At 42.0% G+C, this 18,516-nt stretch overlaps 2 protein-coding genes across 8 annotated transcripts in view; both read left to right on the top strand.

Moving 5' to 3' along the window:
• Positions 1–9,831, top strand: part of BRD8 (bromodomain containing 8) — a 34,339-nt gene extending 24,508 nt beyond the window's left edge. For 5 of the 7 annotated variants that reach the window (XM_085014642.1, XM_085014640.1, XM_085014652.1 and 2 more), the window contains 6 exons: positions 767–1,036; positions 2,095–2,252; positions 6,917–7,006; positions 7,105–7,173; positions 8,426–8,603; positions 9,436–9,831. In XM_085014642.1, the coding sequence (XP_084870768.1) occupies positions 767–1,036; positions 2,095–2,252; positions 6,917–7,006; positions 7,105–7,173; positions 8,426–8,603; positions 9,436–9,486 (816 nt within the window). In that variant the 3' untranslated portion in view covers positions 9,487–9,831. Of the gene's footprint in view, positions 1–766; positions 1,037–2,094; positions 2,253–6,916; positions 7,007–7,104; positions 7,199–8,425; positions 8,604–9,435 lie in introns of all 7 variants that reach the window. The other 2 variants (XR_014838831.1, XR_014838839.1) reach the window with 1 other exon arrangement.
• Positions 9,832–10,233: 402 nt separating this feature from the next.
• Positions 10,234–18,516, top strand: part of NME5 (NME/NM23 family member 5) — a 39,362-nt gene continuing 31,079 nt past the window's right edge. Inside the window, 2 exon segments of the mRNA NM_001444690.1 lie at positions 10,234–10,256; positions 10,655–10,829. Coding sequence (NP_001431619.1) covers positions 10,701–10,829 — 129 coding nt within the window. The 5' untranslated portion in view covers positions 10,234–10,256; positions 10,655–10,700.

The raw sequence follows: 18,516 nt of genomic DNA, 5'->3' as shown, positions 1-18,516 counted from the left end.
GCCACAGCAACTCGGGATCCGAGCCGCGTCTGCAACCTACACCACAGCTCACGGCGACGCCGGATGGTTAACCCACTGAGCAAGGGCAGGGATCGAACCCGCAACCTCATGGTTCCTAGTCGGGTTCGTTAACCACTGCGCCACAACGGGAACTCCCAGTTTTGATAATTCTATCTGCATTGTCTGAGGCAGACAAAATTTTTAGGAGTTTTTTAGATAATTACTACCAATTGATTATAGTTGACACTTGAGATGAAGAAATTGGAACATAAGGTTTTTTTCCCCCCGTTTTACTGCTGCAGGTGTGGCAAATGGAAGTTCCTGGGCTAGGGGTTGAATCAGAGCTGCAGCTGCTGGCCTACTTCACTGCCACAGCAACGCCAGATCTGAGCTGTGTCTGCCATCTATACCACAGCTCATGGCAACACCTGATCCTTAACCCACAGAGTGGGGCCATGCTTTGAACCCACATCCTGATGGATACTAGACAGGTTCATTTCTGCTGAGCCTCAACAGGAACTCTAGAACATAGGCTTTTTGAGGCAAGAATCATATCTATCTCATTTCCGGTTAGGTGCCTACTAGCTAGCTCCATGCCTCTGTATATAAGATATTTGATAAATTTTAAATGACTGAATGAATCAGTTACCTGATTTATCATCTCAGACTTAGTCACGGTGGCAATATAATGATGTGGCATTATTGATATGTAGATGATCATTTCCATTGGTGGTGTTATGCATCTAACAATAAACTATGATTGCAGGTAGCTTATTTAATGGAACCATTGTGCATTAGCAGCAAAGAATCACGTGAAGGCTGCTGCCCTCCATCTGGTACCAGACAGCCAGAGGCGAGGGAGTTTGAAGCTGCTGAAAGAGAAGGGGAGCCCTGTAGAGAGTCTAAGGAGCTTTCAGCCAAGGTAGAGCCTTTGGTAGAAGAAAAGTCATCACTGGGAGAAAATGAAAGGCCAGAGGTGGCTTCAGGTTCCTCAGATAGTTGGGCACTTCAGGAACACCCCACAGACAGTGAAGAGGTAAGTGAATAACTTAAACCAGTTGTCTGATTGGTCCTCTTCACAGAAAGGCAGAACAAGGTGGTTAGAGCACAGAGGCTGACTCCAGAGAGTTCAGCCACCTGGGTCTAAATCCTTGTTTTAGCACTAATTATCTGTGTACGCTTAGGCATGTTAGTGAACATTTTAGAATCTCAGTTTTCTCTGTGCTCTACCATATTGGTATGCTGTGAGGTTTAAATGAGATAATTCATGTAAAGCACTTAACATAATGCCTGGCTCATAGTAAGCAATCAGTAAAATTTAGAATGCCATTATCATTAATATTATCTGAACAGCTAGACTAGGAGCCACAAGTAATAATGACAAGAGTTTTTTTGTGGGGTTTTTTTTGGCTGTGCCTGAAGTGTGTAAAAGTTCTCAGGGAGTTCCTGTTGTGGCGCAGTGGAAATGAATCCAGCTAGTATCCATGAGGATGCAGGTTCAATCCCTGGCCTTGCTTAGTAGGTTAGGGATCCGGTGTTGCTGTGAGCTGTGGGGTAGGTCACAGATGTGGCTTGAATCTTGCGTTGCTGTGGCTGTGGCATAGGCCAGCAACTGTAGCTCTGATTCAACTCCTTGCCTGGGCTGGGAACTTCCATATGGTGCGGGTGTGGCCCTAAAAAGCAAAAAAAAAAAAAGAATTAATTAATTAATTAATTTAAAGAGTAAAGGTTCGCAGGTCAGGGATCAAACCTGTGTCAACCACAGCAGTGACCCTAGCTGCTACAGTGACAACACCAGATCCTTAACCTGCTGCACCACAAGGCAACTCCTGATAATGACACTTTTAAAAGAAAGTGGCATCGGTCTATAACTGAGTGTATTGCTTTTTCGATTTTGAGGTGAGGGCGGGGATACAAAGTTCTCTAAGAATTCATTGCCTTTGGTATAGTTAAGTCACCTTTCCCTTATTCTGTAATTATATATAATTGGCCTCTTCTTAAATGAGCTCAGCCTTCATTTATGCCATGCAAGAAAAATGACGTTGAAGATAGGAAATCTCTTTCTAAACTTGACTTGTTTCCCGGCATTCCCAGGGAGTTGTTCAGCAAGAATCTAAAGGGGAGGATCAGGGTGAAGGGTATGTGTCAGAGATGGAAGACCAGCATTCTTTAGGTGACTGTGATGATGGCTTCAGCATCCAGGAGACTCCTCTGGTGGATATGCTTTTCAGCCATGCCACCTCCTCAAAGCTGTAAGTACAGATTTTTATCCAAGGTTGTCAGATTTCATGCTTTTACTTCTCTTTATGCCTATCTGAATTTGTTGCCATGAACATGGACTACTTTTGTAAATTGGGAAAAAGAATTAGAGTTGGAAAACACTAAAAATAGAATTAAATGTAGTTTTATTGTATAAATAGAAAGTCTACATGCTTTCATCTCATAAAACAAGGCTGTTTCATCAACATTAAGAATCTCTTTCGGGGAGTTCCTACTGTGGCACAGTGGGTTAAGGATCTGACATTGCTGCAACTGTGGTATAAGTCACAGAGCAGTAGGTCACAGCTGTTCAGATTAGATCCCTGGCCCAGAAACTTCTATATGGCTATTAAAAAACAAAAACAAAACAAAAACAAAAACCTTCTTTCAGGAGTCCCCTGGTGGTTCAGTACGTTAAAGATCCACCACTGTCACTGCTGTAGTGAGAATTCAGTCTCAGGCCTGGGAACTTCCACATGCTGTGGGCAAGGCCAGAATTTCTTTTTTTGCATTTTACGGCTGCACCCGAGGCATATGGAGGTTCCCAGGCTAGGGGTCCAATCGGAGCTACAGCTGCTGGCCTACACCAGAGCCACAGCAAGGCAGGATCCGAGCTGTGTCTTCGACCTACACCACTGCTCACCACAACAAACACCTGATCCTCAACCCACTGAGCAAGACCAGTGATTGAACCCGAAACCTCATGGTTCCTAGTCAGATTCATTTCCACTGTGCCACGACGGGAACTCCCCCCAATTTTTTTCAAGACCAAATTGGTTTTGTTTGTTTGTTTGTTTGACTTTTTGCTATTTTTTGGGCCGCTCCTGAGGCATATGGAGGTTCCCAGGCTAGGGGTCAAATCGGAGCTGTAGCCTTTGTCCTATGCCAGAGCCACAGCAACTCGGGATCTGAGCCGCGTCTGCAACCTACACCATAGCTCACGGCAACGCCGGATTGTCAACCCACTGAGCAAGGGCAGGGACCGAACCCACAACCTCATGGTTCCTAGTCGGATTCGTTAACCACTGTACCACGATGGGAACTCCCCAAATTGTTTTTTTTTTTTTTTGCCTTTAGGGCCGCACCTGAGGCATGTGGAAGTTCCCAGACTAGGGGCTGAATTGGAGCCGCAGCGGCCAGCCTACACCACAGCCACAGCAATGCTGATCCTTAACCCACTGAGCAGGGCCAGGGATCAAACCTGCGTCCTCATGGATGCTAGTCAGATTTGTTTCCACTGAGCCATGACAGGAGCTCCCCTTAGAGTTTTAAAAAATAAGTGAAAAATCAAAAAGAATCTCTTTCAGAGTTGCTGTGGCATCACTCGGATCCTGCATTGTTGTGGCTATGGTGTAGGCCAGCAGCTACAGCTCTGGTTCGACTCCTAGATGGAAAATTTCCATGTGTCACATGTGTAGACCTAAAAATAAAGAAATAAAGTCTCTTTCATAAGTAACCCTTCTCTCTGCTGTGTTTATTTAGGAAATATTGCTGAGTCAAGTTGTCACTCATGTCTAATATCATACAATCTATACTTTTTTTTTTTTCTCTTTTTCTGCTGTGTCTACAGCATATGGAATTTCCCAGGCCAGGAATATAATCCAAGCCACAGCTGCAACCGGCTCCACAGCTGTGGCAACACCGGATCCTTAACCTGCTCTGCCATGGTGGGAACTCCCAAACTATACTCTTTAAAATACTAAAATATCAGAGTTCCCGTCATGGTGCAGTGGTTAACGAATCCGACTAGGAACCATGAGGTTGCGGGTTCGGTTCCTGCCCTTGCTCAGTGGGTTAACGATCCGGCGTTGCCATGAGCTATGGTGTAGGATGCAGACACGGCTCGAATCCTATGTTGCTGGGGCTCTGGTGTAGGCCGGTGGCTACAGCTCCGATTTGACCCCTAGCCTGGAGAACCTCCATATGCCGCGGGAGCGGCCCAAGAAAAGACAAAAAGACAAAAAAAAAAAAAAACAAACAAAAAAAAAACTAAAATATCTATTAACTTGAAATTTAAAATTATTTTAAAGTTATTATCTTCCTTGTTTCTTTTTCAGAAGTTGTTTATATAGTTGTCTTTTTAAAAAAATACTAATTATGAGGCCAAAGGCACATTTTAGTTTTTTCCAGTAAGGTGAATTTCTTTTTAAATCAGAAAAACAAAGTCAGGAGTTACCGTCATGGCTCAGAAGTTAAAAAACCCAGCTAGTATCCATGAGGACACGGGTTTGATCCCTGGCCTCACTCAGTGGGTTAAGGATCTGACACTGCCGTGAGCTGTGGTGCAGGTCGCAGATGAGGCTTGGATCCCATGTTGCTGTGGCTGTGGCCAGCAGCTATAGCTCCAGTTCAACCCCTGGCCTGGAACCTCCATATGCCATGGGTATGGCCCTAACAAGACAAAAAAAAAAGTCGTTTTTGCTGTGGTAACAAATAAATCCTTTTCTGGGCCTGCTCTTATGTCTGTATATTGAGAGAAGATCATATGAACTGGTTTGTTTGTTTTTTTTTTCTTTACTATATCACAGATCCTCTCACATCATCTGTGGGAAAACAAACTAATAATTAATTTAGCCTTCTTCTGTTTAAGGTGTACAACTGAACCATGCATATATATTTTTGTGAATAGCAGATTTCAAATTTTTGTTACACTAGTAGAATACAGCCTAAAACCCAGCTTGTTGAAGAAGTGCTTACTTTGCTTTTCTATAACTTCCTTTGTAAGTATGAACAGATGACATATGAAGACTATCCCCAAAACAGGAAATCTCTAATCTGGGATGTTTTATCTCATGACATTTCAGCTTTTTTTTTTTTTTTTTTTTTTTTGTCTTTTTGCCTTTTCTAGGACTGTTCCCTCGGCATATGGAGGTTCCCAGGCCAGGGGTCGAGTTGGAGCTGTAGCCGCCAGCCTACGCCAGAGCCACAGCAACGCAGGATCCGAGCTGCATCTTCGACCTACACCACAGGTCATGGCAACACCAGATCCTTAACCCACTGAGTGAGGCCAGGGATTGAACTTGCAATCTCATGGTTCCTTGTCGGGTTCATTAACCACTGTGCCACGACGGGAACTCCCTGGAGTTGCTAAAATTGTATAAAGATAAAATAAGTTATGAGTTGTGCACAAATGGATGCACACAATATGGGTCATAAAGCAGAATGAGGATGTGAAATCTTAGGTGTGAAAAGAACCAATTTAGAGAGAACATTGCAGTGTAAAAAGCGGGAAGCGTAACGTGATGTTTGACTTTGGACTAAATAGAAAACTTGCCAACTGGAAAAATTATATAATGAAATAAAAAATCGAACAATTTCACAGTTTCATCTCTTAAGAAATACTAGGATGTTCCCCTAGTGGCTTGGCAGTAACAAACCCAACTAATAAGAGCACTCGGGTTCAATCCCTGGCCTTGCTCAGTGGTTTATGTATCTGGTGTTGCTGTGAGCTGCCGTGTAGATTGCAGACAAGGCTCAGATCTGGTGTTGCTGTGGCTGTGGCCAGCAGCTGCAACTCCTATTCAACTATTCAATCCCTAGCCTGGGTACTTCCATATGCTGTGTGTACGGCCCTTAAAAAAAAAAAAAAATACTAGGAGTTGCAATGTGGTGCAGTTGGTTCAGGACCCTGTCTTGTCTCTGTGGTGGCATAGCTTCAATCCCTGGCCCAGGAATTTAAGTATGCTGTGGGTGTGGCCAAAAGAAAGAAACACTAAACAAATTAGGCAGTTTATCCCATAGAAGGAAGGGCCATGAGCAGAAATGAATTTTTCTTGGTGTTTTAAAGATTACTATACAGAAGAGAGTGAAAAGGAAAAATATTTAAATTGTATAGTATTCAGATGAAGTGTAAGAGAATCCCTTGGGATGTGAAACCAAGTATTTTTTTCCTCTGGAAATATGGAGAGATACTTCTTAAGGTGGCATATTTCTGCATAAAAACAGGACAAGATTTATTCATCAGCTTCTCATTTGAGCAGCTACTATGTGCCAGGAACTTGGCAGAGATCAGTAAACAATGACTACTTTAATAAACTGGTTCTTTCGTAGAGTCACAGAGGCTGAAGAGCAAATTAGCAAGATTCTAAAAGACCCAGGCAGTGGCCAGTTTGTAGTATACTTTATAAGCATGTAACCACTTCATTTGGTAATACAGTCAATAAGAGAATATAGAGAGGAGTTCCCGTCGTGGCGCAGTGGTTAACGAATCCGACTAGGAACCATGAGGTTGCGGGTTCGGTCCCTGCCCTTGCTCAGTGGGTTAACGATCCGGCGTTGCCGTGAGCTGTGGTGTAGGTTGCAGACGCAGCTCGGATCCCGTGTTGCTGTGGCTCTGGCGTAGGCCGGTGGCTACAGCTCCGATTCAACCCCTGGCCTGGGAACCTCCATATGCCGCGGGAGCGGCCCAAGAAATAGCAACAACAACAACAACAACAAAAAAAGACAAAAGACAAAAGACAAAAAAAAAAAAAGAGAATATAGAGAGGGTCTGAGGTCCCTTATGGAAGCATTACATATGTTTTCATTCCTGTGGTGTTATATCCTTCAGGATGTTAACTAGGAATACTGTTTGTTGAGGAAACCTCATTACCCATCTAGGGAACAGAGTACCATTTGTGAAGTTACTGCTTACTCTCTGTCCTATTTTATCCTATAGGTCTGATCTAGGCCATGGTGACCCTGTTCAGGATCACCTGCTATTTAAGAAGACTCTCCTGCCAGTCTGGAAGATGATTGCCAGTCACAGGTAGGACTCCAAGCCACTCCTGGCATTCATAGCCACTCATCTCATTCAGAGTGACTTTCCAGAGTTTCTTCATCCTCTCTGAGTTTGTCCCTTAACAGGTTCAGCAGTCCATTTCTGAAGCCTGTGTCAGAAAGGCAGGCCCCAGGATATAAAGATGTGGTGAAAAGGTCAGTGGAAAAGGGGTCAAGAAAGGTTGGTTGCTTTTATATCTGTCTTTTCATGCTTTATTTCCCATCTAGTAGAGCCTTTCTTTCTTTCTTTCTTTCTTTCTTTCTTTCTTAATGGCCACACCCTTGGCAATATGGACATTCCCAGGCTAGGGGTTTAATCAGAGCTGCAGCTGACAGCCTACACCATAGCCACAGCAATGCCAGATCCAAGCTGCGTCTGTGACGTATACCACAGCTCACAGCAGTGCCAAATCCTTAACCCACTGAGTGAGGCCAGGGATTGAACTTGCAACCTTATGGTTACTGGTTGCATTTGTTTGCGCTGTGCCACAACGAGAACTCTGCATTCGGTAGTTTTTGACACTGTTATTTGGAGCAAAACTTTAAAAGGAGCACTGTATTCATTAAGGCATTTAGGTAATCCAGATGGGTTTTACAAACATTGATTGATTGTAGTATTTTGGATTTTTATAGCATAGTTCATCTAAAATGCTGTCATAAACCAGTGTGTTAATAGTGAATAAAAGATCGGAAAAGCACCTTTGGAGACAGACTTTTTAATTCTGTAGGTGAGGAGACAAAGAGTCAGAGGTGGTCATGACTTGTTCGTGAATAGCAGAGCCAGAACTAAACCCCAGAGTCTTACCTCCCAGCTCAGTCCTCTTTCTGTACTACTCCACCTTCTCTTATATACCCACTCTCTGTATCCCATTATATTATTATTTATCTTAACATTTACTTGATTCTCACTCTTTGCATCTCCGTGAAAGAAGAAAAAACTCTGAGCTTTTGATTGTACTGTAAAAGAAGTTGATTACCTAATTTATAATAACTACACATTGTAAATAATCAGTCATTAGCCGCCATACAACAAAGTGATCATTGGAGCTCTTTACAGCTTTGATACCTCCAGTCGCACAGAGTAGTGGCTGGGCCTGTGGGCTCTGGAGTCAGGTTGCTTCTGAATTGGAATCCAACCTGTGTGACTGTGACCAAGTATCTAACGTCTTTAGATCTCAGCTTCTTCATTGCCAGTTGTGATAATGGTTCCTGCCATAAGGTACCTAGCGTAGCATTTGGCTTATTGTAAGCAGTTATATGTAGCTGCTATTGCTATTTTACTATTTGATGGGGATTGTTATCTTTACAACTGATTTCATTAAGATTTGTTCTCCAAGAGAGCATGTTAGGTCACCACTCGTTCCACATGAAGGTTTGATTTCCTCTGGTTTTTCTTGACCACCTGTAGACCCATGGACTTAACTAGCCTGAAAAGGAATCTGTCTAAGGGACGGATTCGCACCATGGCTCAGTTCCAGCGGGACCTGATGCTGATGTTCCAAAATGCTGTGATGTACAATGACTCTGATCATCATGTGTACCATATGGCTGTGGAGATGCAGCGAGAAGTCTTGGAGCAGATTCAGGTACTATAGGTAGAGAGCTGTAAGACAAGGAAGTGTAGTCTTTGGAATCTGATTTTAGAAGGTCTGTGAGAATGAGGGTGATGTTGAAGTGACCTTGTGTTCCCAGATTTTATGTTTAGAAGCAATTGACATTGTACCTGCTGATTTGGAAAACTCTGAGCCTCTGTAGGACTAGCGTTAACAGTGAAGTAAAGTAATCTGGGAGGGCAGGCAGTACTGAGGAGCTCTTAAGAGAGTTGGGGATAGAAAAGTAATGGGAACATCTGCTTCTAGAGCCTCGAGTCAGAGTGATAAACACGCAAACCAGAGGCTGGAGTCACTGTCCATTTTTTGGTTGCTATACCTATTGGTGTTAATATATGTTTGGGAGTTCCCGTCGTGGCGCAGTGGTTAACGAATCCGACTAGGAACCATGAGGTTGCGGGTTCAGTCCCTGCCCTTACTCAGTGGGTTAAGGATCTGGCGTTGCCGTGAGCTGTGGTGTAGGTTGCAGATGCGGCTCGGATCCCGCATTGCTGTGGCTCTGGCGTAGGCCAGTGGCTACAGCTCCAATTCGACCCCTAGCCTGGGAGCCTCCATATGCCGCGGGAGCGGCCCAAAGAAATAGCAAAAAGACAAAAAAAAAAAAAAAAAAAATATATATATATATATATATGTTTGCATTGTCCCATCTGTAGGAGGTAAGACATTATAGCCAGAAGAAGACATTTGCAGGTTTCTTTTCTGGGCAGCATCTTACTTTAAAAAAGTCAGATCTCTGCAGAGAAAGAAATAAAATTATATTCAAACTTCCATAAAGACTCATAGCTTGCTGTCTCCCTTGACCCTGTAGGTGCTGAGTATTTGGTTAGACCAAAGAAGAGACTTAAATAGTCTGGAATGAGAACCAACCAACCCTGTGGATGATGGAAAACCTACTTTGTTAACTTGGAGTTGTTACCTTGAACTTTTCTGCCTTTTGGACCTCTGATTGAGACTCGGACCTAGAGAAAATCTCAGTACTAGTTTACCACTTCACTGTTGTCTTTTCTAATAAGCATAATGCATTAACTCACAACCAAAGAGTCAAAGGTGCCTGTGTACATAATATAAGGAAAACAGGGAAAGCTGAGATTTGGGGTTATGCCATAAATGTTGCCCACATCTTTGTTCTATAGGCTTAATTTAGAGGTAAATAGATTAAGCCTTTTATTACTGCTCTTTAAATAAATGTTATTCGCAAGCCAAAGATTGCTTTTTAATGATTATAAAAGTTGAGAATAGAGGGGATAGCACAATCTGGTGAAATAGGGAAGGTGTTTGATATGGGTTTTCTTACATACGCTATCCAAAAGCGGCTGGGGTAAGGTGAAGGAAGCGTGTCAATGATTTGTTTCATCATTTATAAAGTAAACGTAATTGAAGCATCCTTCAAATGGCTAAGAGGATGAAATAAAATAAGATAGGTGGAAAATGTTAGAAAATGTCTATTGCTTTAAAATTAGCAAGAGGAATCAAAACGCCAGTGGCTGCTTCCCTTTCTTGACGGAAAGGAACTGGTCAGAGGCTGTGACGCGTTCTGCTGGGATTGGCCCTCTGCAGCCACCATCCCGTAACTGGGTTTCCGGTCTCCTAGCAACAAGCTCTGGTGACGCTAGAAGAGTCCGGGCAAAGGTGAGTGCCTTGATGAGTATGGTGGGTCGGATTTGAAAGGAATTTGCGGGTGCAGTCCGCGGGGCTCAGGGCACCTAGGGATTCTGCTTTGCAATCGGGCCTGATTACGTGTGTAGTCATCTCTGGGGGGCGGTCTGCAGAGTGGTGCGGAGTGTTGTCGACCTAGCCTCCTCTTGGGTCTCTGAGTTCCAGGCTTTTGAATTACCGCTTGCCCTCTCGCCTTGATGAAAGCGTTTAGGAAAACCCACGGCAGAATTTAGACGCAGAGTAGAAATCGTATTGTTGAAACTACTTGTAGAAAAAGATAAGTTTTCAACTTTATAGATTAGTAAATGAAGCTCCTGATAATACTAGTCACAATTATATTAAATGTGGGATGGGGGTGCATGTCATTGCAGTTGATACCTGTCAAGAATCTCTTAAATTGTACCCTGAAAAGCCTGAATGGAGCTATCCATGCCCCCACCTCAGATCTATGTAGAAAAAACTCTGGCCATTATCAAACCAGATATTGTTGACAAAGAGGAAGAGATACAAGATATTATTCTCAGATCTGGATTCACCATTGTTCAGGTAACTTCTGAGCAGAATGATCAAGTTTTTTTCTTTGTACTGAATTAGGCTTTTCCTCCTTAGCTTTTAACTAAAATAAAATTAAATAGTCGCTTAATCTTAAGTAGAAGGTGTATTTGGAAGCTCTTCTTACTCATACAGCTATATCCCTAAATTGTTATTTTAGATTGCCTTTGATTTTACCTTTTTAAATGTTTATGTAAATATGTTAGCCAATTAAGATACTTAGTAGCATTCAATTTAGGCTTATTCTTCTAAGCATAAAAGCTCTATGTGATCATTTTACAAAAGTTTTTTCGTACTTCAAAGGGCTATACAGTGAGAAGTAAATTTCTTTTTCTTCTGTCTCTCCTCTCCCACCTCAAGTCCCAATCTCCAGAGAGAGGCAACCACTTAACACTTCTGATCTTCCAGGATTTTTCTATGCATTTACAAACATTTTTTCCCCTATGAAGTAGGACAGTCTTCCCTCCCTTGACCCCCTTCATAAAGTTCCCTCAGGTAGCATTCCAGATCATTACATCTGAATCTCTCATTCTTCCTAATTTCTGTGTAATACTCCTCTATTCAGATGAACCACAGTTTATTTACTTGGTCTTTTCTTGATGGGTTTTAAAAATGTTTTTAATGTTTTTATTATAGTTGATTTACAAAATGTTCTATTTCTGCTGCACAGCAAAGTGACCCAGTCATAATATATATACATTCTTTTTCTCATATTATCTTCTATCATTTTCCATCACAAGTGATTGGATATAGTTCCTTGTGCTATATCTTGATGGATTTTTAGACTATTGATATTTTTTCAGTTATTTACAAACATTTATTATTTTAAGCCTTATACTTGGTTTGCAGTTGGTAGTTTTGAAAATGAATATTAAAAGAGGGTTTGTTGGAGTTCCCCTTGGGGCTCAGTGGAACCGAATCTGACTAGTATCCATGAGGATGCAGGTTCTATCCCTGACGTCACTCAGTGGGTGAAAGATCTGGCTTTGCCATCAGCTGTGGTGTAGGTTGCAGACATGGCTGGAATCTGACATTCCTGTGGCTGTGGTGTAGGCCAGTGGCTACAGCTCCAATTGGACCCCTAGCCTGGGAACCTCCATATGCCTTGGGTGTGGCCCTCAAAAGACAAGACAAAAAAACAAACAAAAGTGTTGTCAAAGATTATCAAATAGAATAGATTTTTTTTTTTTTTTTGGTCTTTTTAGGGTCGTACCCGAGGCATATGGAAGTTCCAAGGCTGGAGTTGAATCGGAGCTGTAGTTGCCGGCCTGCACCATAGCCACAGCACCACCAGATCCAAGCTGAATCTGTGACTGCAGCTCATGGCAGTGCTAGATCTTTTAATCCACTGAACAAGGCCAGGGATCAAACCCGCATCCTCATGGATACTAGCTGGATTCTTAACCCTCTGAACCACAACGGAAATGCCAGAATTGAATAATTTTAATTTAATTTAATTTAATTTTATTTTTATTACTCAATGAATTTATCACATCTGTAGTTGTATAATGATCATCACAGTCTAATTTCACAGGATTTCCATCCCACAACCCAAGCACATTCCCCCATCCCCCAAACTGTCTCCTCTTGAGACCATAAGTTTTTCGAGGTCTGTGAGTCAGCATCTGTTCTGCAAAGAAGTTCAGTCTGTCCTTTTTTCAGATTCCACATGAGATTCACATGTCAGTGAAAGCATTTGATGTTGGTGTCTCATTGTATGGCTGACTACACTTAGCATGATAATTTCTGGGTCCATCATGTTGCTAAAAATGCCAGCATTTCCTTCATTTTAATGGCTGAGTAATATTCCATTGTGTATATATGTACCACATCTTCTTGATCCACTCCTCTTTCAATGGACATTTAGGTTGTTTCCATGTCTTGGCTATTGAAAATAGTGGTGCAGTGAACACTGGAGTACATGCGTCTTTGTGAGTCATGGTTTTCTCTGGATAGATGCCCAGGAGTGGGATTGCTGGATCAAATGGTAGTTCTATTTTTCATTTTCTGAGGACTCTCCATCCTGTTTTCCACAGTGGTTGCACCAATTTACAATCCCACCAACAGTGTACTAGTGTTCCTTTTTCTCCACACCCTCTCCAGCACTTACTGTTTGTAGACTTTTGGATGATGGCCCTTCTGGCTGGTGTGAGGTGGTACCTCATAGTGGTTTTGATTTGCATCTTTCTAATCATGAGTGATGTTGACCATCTTTTCATGTGTTTCTCGGCCATCTGTATGTCTTTTTTGGAGAACTGTCTGTTTAGATCTTCTGCCCTTTTTTTGATGAGGTTGTTTGTTTTTTTGGTATGTAAATTTATAAAATTTATGGTTGTATAAATTTTGGAGATTAATCACTTGTCAGTTGATTCATTTGCAAGGATTTTCCCCCATTCTGTGGGTTGTCTTTTTGTTTTGTTTAGGGTTAACTTTGCTATGCAGAAACTTTTAAGTTTGATTAGGTCCCATTTGTTTAATTTTGTTTTTACTGTCATTACTCTAAGAGGTGCATCTGAGGAGTTCCCTGTCATGGTGCAGTGGTTAACAAATCCGACTAGGAACCATGAGGTTGCGGGTTCGATCCCTGGCCTTGCTCAGTGGGTTAGGGAATCCAGCGTTGCCATGAGCTGTGGTGTAGGCCAGTGGCTGTGGCTCTGATTAGACCCCTAGCCTAGGAACCTCCATATGCCGCGGGAAGCAGCCCTAGAAAAGGCAAAAAGACAAAAAAAAAAAAAAAAAAAAAAAAAAAAATTGGTGGATCTGAGATGTTGCTGTTGTTTATGTCAGAGAGTTTTTGGCCTGTTTTCCTCTAAGAGTTTTATAGTATCTGGTCTTATAGCTAGGTCTTTAATCCATTTGGAGTTTATTTTTGTGTATGGTGTTAGAGAGTGTTCTAATTTCATTCTTTTCCATGTGGCTGTCCAGTTTTCCCAGCAGCACTTATTGAACAAGCTGTCTTTTCTCCATTGTATATCGTTGCCTCCTTTGTCATAGATTAGTTGGCTGTAGGTATGTGGGTTTAATTCTGGGCTTTCTATCCTGTTCCACTGATCTATATTTCTGTCTTTGTGCCAGTACCATACGGTTTTGATGATTGTTGCTTTGTAGTATAGTCTGAAGTCTGGGAGCCTGATTCCTCTAGCTCCATTTTTCTTTTTCAGGATGTCTTTGGCTATTCTGGGTCTTTTGTGCTTCCAAACAAACTTTAAAATATTTTGTTCGAGTTCTGTGACAAATGTCCTTGGTAATTTAATAGGGATTGCATTGAATCTGTGGATTGCCTTAGGTAGTATGATCATTTTGATAATATTAACTCTTCCAATCCACGAGCATGGTATGTCTTTCCATCTGTTTGTATCATCTTTGATTTCTTTCATCAGTGTCTTATAGTTTTCAGAGTACAGTTCTTTTGTCTCTTTAGGTAGGTCTACTCCTAGGTATTTTATTCTTTTGGATATGATGGTAAACGGGATTGCTTCCCTAATTTTTCTTTCTGATCTTTCATTGTTAGTGCATAGAAATGCCATCGATTTTTGTGTATTAATTTCGTATCCTGCAACTTCGCGAAATTCAGGGATGAGCTCTAACAGTTTTCTGGTAGAGTCTTTAGGATTCTCTAGGTATAGCATCATGTCATCTGCAAATAGTGATAGTTTTACTTCTTCCTTTCCAGTTTGGATTCCTTTTATTTCTTTTACTTCTCTGATTGCTGTGGCTAGGACTTCCAAAGCTATGTTGAAGAGTAGTGGTGAGAGCAGATATCCTTGTCTTGTTTCTGATCTCAGCGGGAATTCTTTCAGCTCTTCACCATTGAGAATGATGTTAGCTGTGGGTTTGTCATATATGGCCTTTATCCTGTTGAGGTAGTTCCCGCTATGCCCACTTTCTGAAGGGTTTTTATCAGAAATGGGTGTTGGGATTTGTCAAATGCTTTTTCCGCACAGAATTGAATAATGTTTATCTTCCTTTTTGTACCGTCTTCATTTGAAATTCCAGCTTTTTATTCTTTTATATTTTTATGGTATCGTAGTGCATATTGAATCTTTTTAAAAAACAGCTGCAGGAGCAGCCGTAAAAAGAAGAAAAAAATATGTATATAAAGAAGAAAACCTCAGTCTTCAGCAAAGATACGGGTTTTTGGATGAACTTAGAGGGACAGGTGGAGGCCGAGGGTAGAGATGGTATACAGAAAAGTATAAAGGAATAGTAATGCAAGGAAGCCTAAGGAAATATTTAATATAATTAAAAGACTCAGGTAAAGATGAACTTTTAATTTTTTTTAATTTTCATTTATTCATTTTTTGCTTTTTAGGGCCACACCTGTGGCATATGGAGGTTCCCCTGCTAGGGGATGAATCAGAGCCATAGCCATGCCAGATCCAAGTCACATCTGTGACCTACACCATAGCTCACGACAATGCCGGATCCTTAACCCACTGATCAAGGCCAGGGATCAAACCTGCAACCTCATGGTCCCTAGTCGGATTCATTTCCACTGTGCCACAATTTATAAATGTTAGGAAAACTGGGAAGCCATTTTTAAGAAAATGTTGGGAGTTCCCATCGTGGTGCAGTGGAAACGAATCCACCTAGGAACCTTGAGGTTTTGGGTTCGATCCCTGGCCTCGCTCAGGGGATTAAGGAGCCAGCATTGCCATGAGCTGTAGTGTAGGTCGTAGATGTGGCTCGGATCTGGTGTTGCTGTGTCATAGGCCTGCAGCTGTAGCTCCAGTTCAGCCCCTAGCCTGGGAACCTCCATATGCTATGGGTGTGGCCCTAAAAAGCAGAAAATAAAATAAAAATTAAAAATGTTGGATTCATGTATTATACTACAAGCACCATGATAAGCTGCAAATAGATATGAGATTTAAGTATTAAAATATTTAACCAGGGAGTTCCTCCTGTAGCTCAGTGGTAACGAATCCAACTGGTATCCATGAGGGCGCAGGTTTGGTCCCACATCTACATGGATACTAGTCAGGTTTGCCACAACAGAAACTGCAACAGATGAGATTTTAATTTTTTAACCCAGCTACCAAAAAACCCTCAAACCAGTATATGTACAAATCACAAACACTGGCATGTCTTAATTTTAAATAGTAGAATCAAGAATTATTCTAGGAGTTCCCGTCGTGGCGCAGTGGTTAACGAATCTGACTAGGAGCCATGAGGTTGCAGCTTCAATCCCTGGCCTTGCTCGGTGGGTTAGGGATCCGGCATTGCCGTGAGTTGTCGTGTAGGTTGCAGACGTGCCTTGTATCCCACATTGCTGTGGATGTGGTGTAGGCTGGTGGCTACAGCTCCAATTCAACCCCTAGCCTGGGAACTTCCAATGCCACAGGAGCATCCCAAGAAATGGCAAAAAGACCAAAAAAAAAAAAAAAAAAAAAAAAGTTATAAATCAGGTACTGTTATAACTTCTCAAATTTCTTCTATTTTTTGAAGTTCTCTTGTGGCTCAGTGGGTGAAGAACACAGTGCCATCACTGTGGTAGTTCAGGTGGTGCCTGTGGGTGCAGCCAGGAAAAAAAGAATTCTTCTATTTCTTGACCATATTAATTTTAATATGAGAACAGATGTCAGCACCTTTTCTCATAGTAACTTATCCTTGACTAGTGAGAATGTTATGTTTGCCTAGTAGAGCCTGTTCATAGCATTGCTGACCTGCCTAATAAGCTTCTTTCTGAGCTTCTTGCCCTGGGCAAGATACCTCACTACGAACCACGCAGTTCTTTTTTTTTTTTTTTTTCCTTTTGGCTGCACCCACAGCATGTTCCCCAGCCAGGGACTGACTCGTATCTGCAACTGCAGTTTACACCACAGCTGCAACAGTGCTGAATACTAACCCATTCTGCTGGGCCAGGGATTGAAGTCACGCTGCCACAGAGAATGCCAGATCTTTGTTTTTTTCTTGTCTTTTTAGGGCACCACCCACAGCATGTGGAAGTTCCCAGGCTAGGGGTCTAATCAGAGCTGTAGCTGCCAGGCTGCACTGCAGCCACAGCAATGTGGGATCTTTAACCCACTGAGCAAGGCCAGGGATCAAACCTGAGTCCTCATGGGTACTAATCAGGTTTGTTACCACCGAGCCATGACAGGAACTCCGAGACAATGCAGATCTTAACCCAGTGCACCACTGCAGGAACTCCCCAACCAAGCAATTTTATTAAGCTTTTGAAACCTGAGTGCACATGATAGTTTTGGAAAGGACTTAAAGAGTTTAATCACTTTGTAAAATTCACACTGAACTCTCAGGAAAATGTATCCCATTTTAGAAAGATGGATATCAGCTTTAATCTCGGAGGATTTTCGCTTTCACCTAGTAACTTATCTCTGTGTCTCATCATTCTTGCTCCAGCCAAAAGTCTTCCTTGATGTCTACTTTAAGTCCCTCTATTATATTTGAGCCTTTTACCTCATGATCCTCCTTTAGTGGCCCTGAAAACCAGTAGTAATGAAGTGATTTTTTTTTAAATGCACTTTTGGAGTTCCTGTCGTGGCTCAGTGGTTAACTATCCAACTAGGAACCATGAGGTTGCAGGGTCAGTCCCTGGCCTTGCTCAGTGGGTTAAGGATCCAGTGTTGCCATGAGCTGTGGTGTAGGTTGCAGACGCGACTTGGATCCCGCGTTGCTGTGCCTCTGGCGTAGGCTGGCGGCTACAGCTCTGATTAGACCCCTAGCCTGGAAACCTCCATATGCCACAGGAGTGGCCCTAGAAAAGGCAAAAAGACAAAAAAAAAAAAAAGCACTTTTAGTGAAAGCATGATGCTTTCTAACTGGAAGAAGGACTGACTCAGCTCCTGTGATTTTTTATGTTTTTTATTTGTTTTTATCTTTTTTTGTCTTTTTAGGGCCGCACCCGAGGCATATGGAGGTTCTCAGGCTAGGGGTCCATTCAGAGCTGTTGCCACCAGCCTACGCCACAACCCCAGCAATGCCAGATCCCAGCCATGCCTGCGACCTACACCACAGCTCACAGTATTGCTGGATCCTTAACGCACTGAGCGAGGCCAGGGATTGAACCCACAACATCATGGTTCCTGGTCGGATTCGTTTCTGCTGTGCCATGACAGGAACTCCTTTTTTTTGTTTTTTGGGTTTTTTTTTTTCTTTTTTGGTTTTCTTTTAAAGTTTAATGATTCATTCATATACTCTCATTTGTGGAGCAAATTAACATTTTCTTCAAACATTTTATATTCTTTCAAATTAAGAAACTTAAATGCCAACTATTCTTAAAATCAGTGAATCAACGTATGTACGGCAAAACATAATAAAGAATATACAACTTTCACGTTCGAGTGAAAAATTTTACTGCATCATTATACTTCATACTACATATAAGTACCATAATGATACCTGCTCCCTAAAATAATGTAGAAAATTTTCACAATGAATAGAATATCACAGGTAGATAGGGAAAGGTGAATTTGGAGTATTCTTTTTTTTTTTTTGTCTTTTTAGAGCCACTCCCATGACATATGGAAGTTCCCAGGCTAGGGGTCAAATAAGAGCTATAGCTCCCAACCGAAACCACAGCCACAGCAATTCGGGGTCCGAACTGTGTCTGCGACCTACATCACAGCTCACGGCAACTCGAGATCCTTAGTCCACGGAGCAAGGCCAGGAATTGAATCGGCATCCTCATGGATATCGATTCATTGGATTTGTTGGATTCCTTTCC

Source organism: Sus scrofa, chromosome 2 (genome assembly GCF_054392235.1).
Source record: "Sus scrofa isolate SSC_HxYL_T2T_F1_AM1 chromosome 2, Sscrofa_HxYL_maternal_Yorkshire_Landrace_v2.0, whole genome shotgun sequence".
In the NCBI taxonomy this organism is placed as follows: Eukaryota; Metazoa; Chordata; class Mammalia; order Artiodactyla; family Suidae; genus Sus; species Sus scrofa.
This window is presented reverse-complemented; position numbering and strand designations above follow the sequence as displayed.